The sequence below is a fragment of the Phocoena phocoena genome, chromosome 5 (genome assembly GCF_963924675.1).
Source record: "Phocoena phocoena chromosome 5, mPhoPho1.1, whole genome shotgun sequence".
Classification (NCBI taxonomy): Eukaryota; Metazoa; Chordata; class Mammalia; order Artiodactyla; family Phocoenidae; genus Phocoena; species Phocoena phocoena.
The window spans coordinates 53,512,259-53,523,711 of NC_089223.1; the positions used below are offsets into that span (position 1 = coordinate 53,512,259).

Genomic DNA, 11,453 nt, shown 5'->3' on the forward strand with positions numbered 1-11,453 from the left:
CCATTAACTCTTTCTTTCAAACTCAGGTCTAGATAATGAGTAAGAGAGAAAGTAGCAGTGGTAGATTTGTTAAATTCAAACCACGGAAGAATGAACAAATTAACTATGGGAGTTTGTTGTGGAACTCTCCTAGAAAACAAAAGGGTATTAAGAAATGGGAAATATTGGGACTTCCCTGGTGGTCCAGTGGTTAAGAATCTGCATTCCAATGCAGCAGATGCAGGTTCAATCCCTGGTTGGGGACCTAAGATCCCACATGCCGTGGGGCAACTAAGCCCATGCGCCACAGCTAGAGAGAAGCCCGCGCATCGCAACAAAGAGCCTGTGCACTGCAGTGAAGGATCCCACATGCTGCAACTAAGACCCAATGCAGCCAAATAAATAAATTAAATTAATTAATGTTTTTAGAAAAAAAAGAAATGGAAAATATTAAAGTTAAGTGATGTGGAAGACCAGTCAAAAACCAGAAGAGAGAAAAAACCCAAATAAATCAAAAGGTAGAACTATATGAAAAACTAGACAATAATTGTTCCAGAGGTAAAAAATCAAAAAAGTGATAGCAACACACTTAAAGGAACCAGAGTTCCTTAGAGAAGTGTCTGATTCCAGGCCTGGGACTGAGCTTGGAATATTTATCATACCTGATAGCAGACTATCAAAGACCATTAGGATTGGGTCATAAGGTCTCAGGATCCAACTTGAAGATGCTGTCTCTAGACAAAGATATGAAAACTTGAGTATCAATAAGAATAACTTCATTGGATTGATACACATCAATTATATCTAAATCCATGAATTTGTAAGGCTACTACAAAAAGAAAAACTTAATTCATCACTGTCGGAGAATTCTAGGAAGCCAACTCACTTTGACAAATATGGTAAGTAAAGGAAAATAATTAAACATTTATTCTGCTGTTCTCATATAAACTGTACTACTAGGTAATCAAATAATAGATATGGGGAAGTTTATCCTTTTTAGAAATAGTCCAATTAATAAATGAAGAATGAATGTTAGAATGGACTGTTACCATTTAACCACACCCAATAAACTATTGGTTCTAGCATCATTGTCTACTAACATCTAAAAAGAGCACAACCAGCCATTATGTGTCTCCTGATGGAAGAATACAACACTGTCTATGAAGTAGTCTTGCCTTCCCCACCTTCTTTAAAAAAAAACAAAACCCACACACAACCACCTGAAGTTAAGTCCTTAGATCTAACCACCAATTTACAGGAAATATAAAGAATGGCAGACTTTTCAGATGACAACCTGGCGTTGTAATAAGCAAAATCCAGCTGTGTAAAGATTTTTAAAACAAATTTTGCTGCTTGATTTCTTTAATAAATAAGGTGCAAGGAATAAAAAAGACAACCATGTGGCATGTATAGAGATCAGGGTCCTCAACTGTGGCACTATTGACATTTTGGACTCAATAATTCTTTGTTGTAGGGAGGCTATCCTGTGCATTGTAAGAGGTTTAGAAGCAACCCTGGCCTCTACGCACTAGATTCCAGTAGTACCCCTCTAGTTGTGAGAATTACAAATGTTCCCAGACATTGCCAATTGTCCCCTGAGGGAACAAAATCACCCCCAAATTGATAACCACTCAATAGATTGAGTGCTTTAAAAGATCAAGCACTGACCATATGTGACTCTTACTTGGATCCCAATTCAAACAAACCCTTAAAAGTAAGACATTGAAGAGACAACTGGAAATTTGAATATTGACTGGGCGTTTAACACTAAATATTCATTTATTTTTATGTGTGACAACAGTGTTGTCATGTTTTAAAAAAGGACTTTGGTCTTTCAGTACACATTGAAATATTTACAGATGGTTTATGATGCTGGGCATTTATTTCAAAATAATATGGAATGGGGGAATCAGACTTTGAAAAGAACAGGGTATCAGGGTTCAATATTTGTGGGAGGTCATCATTCTAATTTTGTGTATTTCAAAAGCATTCTTAGTAAAATGTTTGCAGAAATGGGGAAAGGTGTGCATAGAGAGCCAAACTGAATAGATAAGGAAAAAACATCTATAAATACACGCTTGACTTTCTGGGTAGTGTGTGTGTTCCTTTTTTTAGGCAAATTTTTTTGGATGTAATAAATATATTTCTTTTATTAAATTATAAAAATACCTTTAGAACCCTTTAAGAGTGTTCCATTGAGAGAGTATATTGTAGTGGCTAAGAACATGGATTCTGGAATCAAAGTACCTGAGTTCAAATTCCAGCTCTTCCATTTACATTGTGACCTTGGAAAGTTACACTTCTCTGTGCCTCATTTTCTTCATCTGTGAAAAGCTATTAAAATAGTACTGTCTCATTGGTAGATGCATACATTAAATGAGTAAAAATGAAGTGCTTAGAACAGTGGCTGGCATGGGGTAAGTGCTGGATAAGTGCTAGCTGCTCTCATTTTTCTGGTATTTTAGGCCCATTTTACAAAAGTGGTAAGAAGAAAAGGAGAAGGCATATTTCTGTGAGGCAAAATATTCTTGATGGCTGAATCTCAGAATTTGAATCTCAGAGTTTGAAGGCCTTACATTTTGTATTTAGTTGTCCAAAAAGTAGGTCATTGCCAGGTGCTATCTATATATAAAATGTAAAATTTGCTGTGTTTGAATATGGAAGCCTGTATGACTGAGCACTATATTTATCCTCTTACTTAATGTTGATGCTTGTTTAAATGTACTTTTTTTTTTTTTTTTGCTTTTTGTTCTCTCTTTGATTCGTCAGTCAGATTAAGTTACATATACCAAGCATGTAACCTTCAAAGAGGTGTACATAAAACCTAGCTATTTTTCTAGTATAGCTAAGTGATATTCTTTACAATGGTTCTGAATTTTCATAAACTGGTAAATAGGAAGAACAAAAGAAATGTTTTCCTGTACTAGTTTTCTATTACTGCTTTAACAAATTACCACAAATTTAAACAACTCTCATTTATTATCTCACAGTTACGTAGGTTAGAAATCAGGTGGGCTTGGCTGAGTACTCTGTTCAGAGTATCACTAGGCTGGAATCAAGGTGTTGTGAGATCTGTATTCCTCTCTGAAGGCTTTTAGAATGAGTGTTTCAAATTCATTCAGGTTGTTGGCAGAATTCAGTTTCACGTGGCTGTAGGGCTGAGGTTCCTGTTTCCTCACTGGCTGTTGGCTGAGGTGTCTAGAAATAGTCTATACTCCTTGGCTTATGGCTCTCTTATCTTCAGTGCTAGCAACAGTGAAAGCCCTTTTCATGCTTCAAATTTCTCTGACTTTTCCTCTGCTTCATCTCTCGTCTGCTTCCAGTAGGAAAATCGCCCACTTTCAAGTAAGGTTTATGTAATTAGATTGGGCCCATTTAGGTAATCCAGGATAATCTCACCATCTCGAGGTCTCCTTTGCCATGTGACGTAACAAATTCTGGAGATTAGAGCATTGATATCTTTGGAGGGCCGTTATTCTGCCTACCACATTTACTTTTAAGTTCCTTTGGAGTGTATTTGTTGTGGTGTTACAATTTGAAATGAGATTTTAATTTTTAATTTTACAGATTTTTTATGTTAACTTTGGTGACCTTTTATGTACCTTACACGAAACACCTTATGTAATAACAACTGGGGATTCATTCTATGTTCCTTCAGGTAAGAATAATTAAAAACCTTTTCTTTTGTATAGTTGAATACTTACATAGTTGCTCATGAGCACCATGAAAATGGAAGCCACAGTGATCAAAATGAAGCATGATGTGATTGATGCCAAAGAAATTTGGTGCATATTTTCTTTTAATTTTTTTATTAGATAAGTATATCAGTGTTTCAGTACATGAAAATTGAATGAGTTGCTAATTGCTGAATATAAAAATAGAAGATACGTTGTATCCAGAGTAGAAAGAAAATTATTCCCCTATGTTATCTCAAAGACATTATGTAGTCAAACAGTTTTTAGTTGGTTATTTTAAACATACAGAATAGTGTGCTTCATCAGCTATTGGAGCACAAGTCTTTGGAGATAGGAATTTTAATTTGTTCATTCATTCATTCAACAAATGTGATTGAGAGTCTACCAAGCATTGCTCTAAGGGTGTGGGATACATAAAAAAATCCCTGCCCTCATGGAGCTTACATTCTAATGAAAGGAGACAATAATAATAGCTATATTTATATAGTCCTTTGTATGTGCCAACACTGTTGTGAACACAAACAAATGAATATAAAAAACAGAATCAGACTCGTAGATACAGAGAGCAAACTGGTGGTTACCAGTGGGGAGAGGGGTAGAGGGAAGGGGCAAGATAGGGGAAGAGGAATAGAGGTACAGACTACAAGGTATAAAATAAATAAGATACAAGGATGTAATGTATAGCACAGGGAATATAGAAAATATTTTATAATAACTTTAAATGGAGTATAATCTATAAAAATAATTGAATCACTGTTGTATACCTGAAACTAATATAACATTGTAAATCACCTATACTTCAATTAAAAAAACCAAAAAAAACACCCCAAAACATGATTGGGTTCAGAGGGAGATTTTTTTTTTCCTATCTGCACCCTTGTCTAATTTGTTTTTGCACTCATTATCAAAATGATGTGAAATTCACATTGTTTTAAGCTTTATCTGGATCACAGATGGTCCTTGGATTTTTCAGTTCATGGAATTAAATAAGAGTTATTTGTTGTTACATGATTTTTTAAAAAAATTTGCCTCTATATACTGTAATAGGTCTTAGTGATGACTAAACATTTAATCAAAAGGGAATGATTCCTATGGAAATAATTTTTAATTTTCTTATCACTTTATTTCTAGGTAATTATTACAACATCAGAAATCTCCTGAATGAGGAAAGTGTTCTTCTTTTTACGCAGATAAAAAGTTGAAAGATGAAGCAAAGTTTAAATATGTGTGTATATATATATATATATATATACATACATACATATAAAACACATTGTGTAGTGAGATGTTGTGATTATTTGTAATGTTTTAAAATATTCAGTGTTGTGTACTTGTTTCAATAAACATTTCAAACTTCCATATGTATCTTCTAATTTTTCCACGAATATACACATAGCCTGTAGTGATACCCATATTCATAGTATTTTAATAACATGAAAAGAACACCAAAATCACTGCTCCCAGTGATGTACAGGCATACTTTGGAGAGGTTGTGGGTTTGATTCCAGACCACCACAATAAAGTGAATATTGCAATAAAGTGAGTCACGAATTTTTTGATTTCCCAGTGCATATAAAAGTTACGTTTACACTATACTGTCATCTGTTAGGTGTGTAGTAGCTTTATGTCTAAAAGTTAATGCATATAGCTTCATTTAAGAAATACTTTATTGCTAAAAAATGCTAACCATCATTGATACCTTCAGTGAGTCATAATCTTTTTGCTGGTGGAGGGTCTTGCCTTGAGGTTGATGGCTGCTGACTGATCAGGGTGAAGGTTGCTGAAGATTGGGGTGGCTATGGCAATTTAAAAAAATAAGACAATAGCTTTTTTCTGGTTATTGCGGTGTGAGGCACCATGAGCAGCAAAGTCTTCCGTGCCACCCTGTACGAGGCAGTGTGGAAAGTCCTACACGGGAACCAGTGCAAGCGCCAGAAGGTTTTGGAGATGGTGGAGCTAAAGATCAGCCTGAAGAACTATGACCTCAGAAGGACAAACCCTTCTCAGCACCGTCAGGCTTAAGTCCACTCTCCGCCCCAAGTTCTCCATATGTGTTTCGGGGGACCAGCAGCATTGTGATGAGGCCAAGGCTGTGGATAATCTCCCACATGGGCATTGAGGTGTTGAAGAAACTCAACAAGAATAAGAAACTTGTCAAGAAGATGGCCAAGAAGTATGATGTCTTTTTGGCTCCAGAGTCTGTGATCAAGCAGATCCCATGAATCCTGGGCCCAGGCCTTAATAATGCTGGCAAGTTCCCTTGCTGACCCCCAATGAAAACATGGTGGCCAGAGTTGATGAGGTGAAGTCCGTGATCAAGTTCCAGATGAAGGAGTGCTGTATCTGACAGAGGCTGTTGCCCACATGAAGATGACAGATGATGAGCTTGTGTACAACATCCACTTAGCTGTTAACTTCCTAGTGTCATTGCTCAAGAAAAATTGGCAGAATGTACAGGCTTTGTACATTAGGAGCACCATGGGCAAGCCCCAGCACCTATACTAAGGTACAGCTTAATAAACCATACTGCCACCATTAAAAAAATAATAATAATAATAATGATCAACTGCTGCATCTATTGACTTCCTTTCACAAATGATTTCTCTGTAGCATGCATTGCTGTTTGATAGCATTTTAAGTACAGTAGAACTTCTTTCAGAATTGGAGTCAGCCCTCTCAAACCCTGCTGCTGCTTTATCAACTATAAAATTCTAAATCCTTTGTCATCATTTCAACAGTCTTGTCATTTCTACAGTCATTCCAACATCTTCACCAGGTATAAATTCCATTTCAAGAAACAGCTTTCTTTGTTCATCCTTAAGAAGCAACGCCTGATCTGTTAAAATTTTCTTAGGGTATTGTAGCAATTGTCACATCTTCAGACTCCACTTCTGATTCTAGTTCTCATTATTTCTGCCACATCTTAAGTTCCTTCCTCCACTGTAGTCTTGAACCACTCAAAGTCATCCATTAGGGTTGTAATCAACTTCTTCCAGACTCCTGTGTTCATGTCGATATTTTGACCTCTTCCCACAAATCATGAATGTTCTTAATGGCATCTAGAATGTTGAATCCTTTCTAGAAGGTTTTTGAATTACTTTCCTCAGATCCATCAGAGGAATCACTATCTATGGCAGCTATAGCCTCCTGAACTATATTTCTTAACTAATAGACTTGAAAGTCAAAATTACTCCTTGATCCATGGGCTTCAGAATGGATGTTGTGTTAGAAGGCATGAAAACAACATTAATCTCATTGTGCATGTCCAGTAGAGCTCTTGGGTAACCAGGTGTGTCAGTGAGCTGTGATATTTTGAAAGGAATCATTTTTTTCTGAGCAGTAGTTCTCAACAGTGGGCTTAAAATACTCAGAAAACCATGTTGTAAAGAGATGTGCTGTCATCCAGGCTTTGTTGTTCCATTTATATATGAGTACAAGCAGAGTAAATTTAGCATAATTCTTAAGGGCCCTAGGATTTTTGGAATGGTAAATGAGCATTGGCTTCAATTTAAAGTCACCAGCTGTCTTGCCCCCTAAAGAGAGTCAGCCTGTCCTCTGAAACTAAAGCTAGACATTGACTTCTCCTCTCTAGGTATGAGTCTTAGATGGCATTTTTCTCAACATAAGTCTCTTTTGTCTACACTGAAAATCTGTTGGCTTAATGTAGCCACCTTCATGAATTAGCTAGATCTTCTGGATAACTTGCTGCAGCTTCTACATCAGTACTTGCTTCACCTTGCACTTTTATGTTATGGAGGCAGTTTCTTTCCTTAAACTTCCATGAATCAACCTCTGCTGGCTTCAGACTTCTGCAGCTTCCTTACCTCTCTCAGCCTTCATAGAATTGAAGAGTGTTAGAGCCTTGCTCTGGTTTAGGCTTTGTCTTAAGAGGATGCTGTGGCTGGTTTGATCTTCCGTCCAGAACACTAAAACTTTTTCCATGTCAGTAAGGCTCTTTCACTTTCTTATCATTCATATGTTCACCAGAGTAGCACTTTTAATTGCCTTCAAGAATTTTTCCTTATCTTGGCTCTTGTGAATTATGCTGTAATGAACATAGGAGTGCAGATATCTCTTCTAGGTACTGACTTCATTTCCTTTGGATATATATGCAAAAGAGGGATTACTGAATTGTATGGTAGTTCTATTTTTAATTTTTTGAGGAACTTCCATACTGTTTTCTATTAAGGCTGTACCACTTTATATTGCCACCAACAGTGTAAAAGAGTTTCCATTTCTTCACATCTTCACTAGCACTTGTTATCTTTTACCCTTTTGATATTAGCCTTTCTAACAGATTTGAGGTGATAAGCCATTGTGGTTTTGATTTGCATTTCCTTGATGATTAGTGATGGTGAGCATCTTTTCATTTACCTGCTGGCCCTTTGTATGTCTTTTTTGGAAAATGATCTCAGTTATATATGAAGTCTAAAATCACATTCATAGAAGCAGAGAATAGAGCAGTGGTTACCAGGCGTGGGGGGGTGGGGGTGGGTGGAGAAAATGGGGAGATGGTTGCTCAGAGGGTAGAAAGTTGTAGTTATATAGAATGAGTAAGTTCTAGAGTCCTAATTTACAACATGATGACTATAGTTAATACTCTAGTGTATACTGGAAATTTGCTAAGAGTAGATTTCAAGTGCTTGCACCACATACAACACACACACACACACACACACACACACACGGAAAACTGTGAGGAGATAGATATGCTAATTAGCTTGACTGTAGTAATCATTCCACTAAGTATATCAAAACATGCTGTACACCAAGCATCTCAGTCTAACTCAGAAATGATGCATGCACAGGGTGGACTTGAGAGAGCATGGCAAAAAGTGAAAGCCAAGGGGGACTTGAGAACTGGCTGCAATGTTGAATATATCTCCCATCTCACACAGAGAACAGTTAGCAGCGGGTAGAAGTCTTATAGACTCAAAGTGTGTGATGTTAACTTATGTCCAAATCATTAGCTGACTGTTAAGCTGTTCAGAGACAGAGGCTATCCCTGGGGAGCCAGGATAAAAATTGAAATAAAGAATTTGAAAAAATGAGCAGAGACAGCCAATAGCTCTACATCACAGGCCAATAGATTCCACAGTTTGAGTATGGGCAAGATGATAAAATAACACTCCTTAGATGTAAAACACAGTCTAGAGTTGCTATAATTACCTAAAATGTCCAGTTTTCAGCCAAAAATTATTAGACATGCAAAGAAATAGAAAAGTGTGAAATGTACTAAGGAAAAAACCAGCAGCTAATGGAAACTGAGTCTGTATGGGCCTAGATGTTAGATTAGCAAAGACTTCAGCCAGGAATTAATAGACAAGCTCAAAGAATTAAAGGTAAAAATGTTAAAAATGAGTCAACAGAAAAAAATATATATATATAATCTATAGAGAAATCTAGACTATAAAAAATAACCAAATTTGAATTCTAGAGTTAAAAAGTGTGACTGGGGCTTCCCTGGTGGCGCAGTGGTTGAGAGTCCGCCTGCCGATGCAGGGGACGCGGGTTCGTGCCCCGGTCTGGGAAGATCCCACATGCCGCGGAGCGGCTGGGCCCGTGAGCCATGGCCGCTGAGCCTGCGCGTCCGGAGCCTGTCCTCCGCAACGGGAGAGGCCACAACAGTGAGAGGCCCGCGTAACGCATAAAAAAAAAAAAAAAAAAATGTGACTGAATTAAAAATAAAAATTATTAGATGGACTTAACAGCAAATTTGAGGTAGCAGAGATCATTTATTTGAAGATATATCAATAGAAAGTATACAAAGAATTTTAAAAGATTGAAAAAACGAGCAGAAGAACCCTAAAGACCTGTGATACAATGACAGGCATTCCAACATGTATAAAGGGAGTTGGCAAAGGAGAGGAGAGACAAGGAAGAGGAGACAAAATTTTTGAACAATAGCTCCAAACTTCTGAAAGTTGATTAAAAACATTAACATTTAGATGCAAATAGCTCACAAAATCACTAGTAGGGTAAGTAAAAAGAGCACCATAACTAGAAACAACATAGTCAAAATGATAAAAGACAACTCCTCAAAGGAGCCAGAGAAAATGACTCATCACATAGAAGGGAACAATAATATGTTTAACAATGGGCTTCTTATCAGAAATGGTGGAGGATAGAAGATAACGGAATGACACAAAGTGCTGGAACAAAAGAAACTAAACCCAGAATTGTATATCAAGTGGAACATTCATTCAGAAATGAAGTTAAAATGAAAATATTCTCAGGTATAAAAAAAATTGAAAGAATTTGTTGCTAATAGACCTAACCTGTAAGAAACACTGAAGTTCTTAAGGCTGAAAAGAAACACACCCGATGATAAGTTAGATACACAGGGCGGAATGAAGAGTACCAAAGGTATTAAATATAAAAGATTGGTTATATGTTTTCTCTTAATTGAAAAGAAGATAATTCAAAGCAATAATTGTAACACCAACTTGTTGGGATATATAAATACACAATCAAATATATGCATATTATAATCTACACAACGATAGCACAGATTAAAAGGGGAAAAGAAATGAAGCTACACAGATGCAAAGTTGCTATATTTTTACCAAAATGAAGTTAGCGGTGACCTGACAGAGACTAGGATAAATTTAACATGAATATAGAAATATCTACAGCAGCCATTAAAGTAATAACTCAAAAGATACAAAGTGCGCCATGCAGGCAACAGTGGCATGGGGCTGAGCCAGGTGTGGGCTGTCTTCTTTGACCTGGACAGCATACTCATCAACATGCCCAGGGTGAGTCGGAAGGGCATGTTGGAGGTGATAAAGCTCTTACAATCAAAATACCATTTCAAAGAAGAGGCTGAAGTCATCTGTGACAAAGTTCAAATTAAACTCAGCAAGGAATGTTTTCATCCTTCTAATACATGCATTACTGACCTCAGGACTTTACACTGGGTGGAAGCAATCCAGGAAACCAAAGGTGGTGCAGCCAATAGGAAACTGACTGAAGGATGTTATTTTCTGTGGAAATCTACATATTTACAGCATATGACACTAGCAGATGTCAAAGCCATGTTTACTGAACTTCAAAAGGATGTCTGCCTACTTTTATTAACAAATGGAGAAAGACAGACCCAGAAGGAGATCGAGGCTTGTGCCTGTCTGTCCTATTTTGATGCTAATGTTGTAGATGGAGAGCAGAAAGTGGAGAAACCAGCACCTTCCATATTTTATTACTCCTGTGATCTCCTCGGAGTAGAGCTTGGGGACTGTGTGATGGTTGGTGACACACTAGAAACTGATATTCAAGAAGGCCTCAATGCAGGGCTGAAGGCAACAGTCTGGAAAGATAAAAATGGAATGGAGCCATTGAAGTCATCCCCCATGCCACATTATATAGTTTCTTCTGTGCTAGAGTTACCGGCTCTCTTACAAAGTGTAGACTACAAAGTCAGTGTGTCAGCTTAAAGCACAGAAAGGGTTATGCTTATGAATTTTAGGGTCAAATTACAGGGTTTGAACTAAGAAAAGTTAAGGCATTCTGTAAATTCGTGTAAATACCATTGACTGGTATTTATATCTGAAAATCCAGTGTACATTAATACAAGTTGCTTTTAGTAGTGTAATCCAGAAAACTTGAAGTATATTTGTTAATCTGTGGCTTGAAATTTTTTTTAAAAATTATGTTATTAATCTTTTAGCATCTTGGATCTATGAAGATACTAAGGAGGATAACATATATGGATGCACAAATGTAGATTTTATGTTTTGGCTTAAAAAGATATTTTTTAAAAATAGGTATTCTAAAATATGT

The 11,453-nt window shown here is 36.8% G+C and overlaps 1 protein-coding gene and 2 pseudogenes across 1 annotated transcript in view; all 3 read left to right on the forward strand.

The window, feature by feature from the left end:
- The window catches only part of CENPC (centromere protein C), a 90,925-nt gene extending 86,049 nt beyond the window's left edge, over nucleotides 1-4,876 (forward strand). The window contains exons 18-19 of the mRNA XM_065877797.1: nucleotides 3,547-3,637; nucleotides 4,806-4,876. Of these exons, the coding sequence (XP_065733869.1) occupies nucleotides 3,547-3,637; nucleotides 4,806-4,876 (162 nt within the window). The remainder of the gene's footprint in view (nucleotides 1-3,546; nucleotides 3,638-4,805) is intronic.
- Nucleotides 4,877-5,531: 655 nt separating this feature from the next.
- LOC136123832 (large ribosomal subunit protein uL1 pseudogene) lies at nucleotides 5,532-6,179 on the forward strand (annotated as a pseudogene).
- Nucleotides 6,180-10,366: 4,187 nt separating this feature from the next.
- LOC136123174 (N-acylneuraminate-9-phosphatase pseudogene) lies at nucleotides 10,367-11,107 on the forward strand (annotated as a pseudogene).
- Nucleotides 11,108-11,453: the final 346 nt, after the last annotated feature.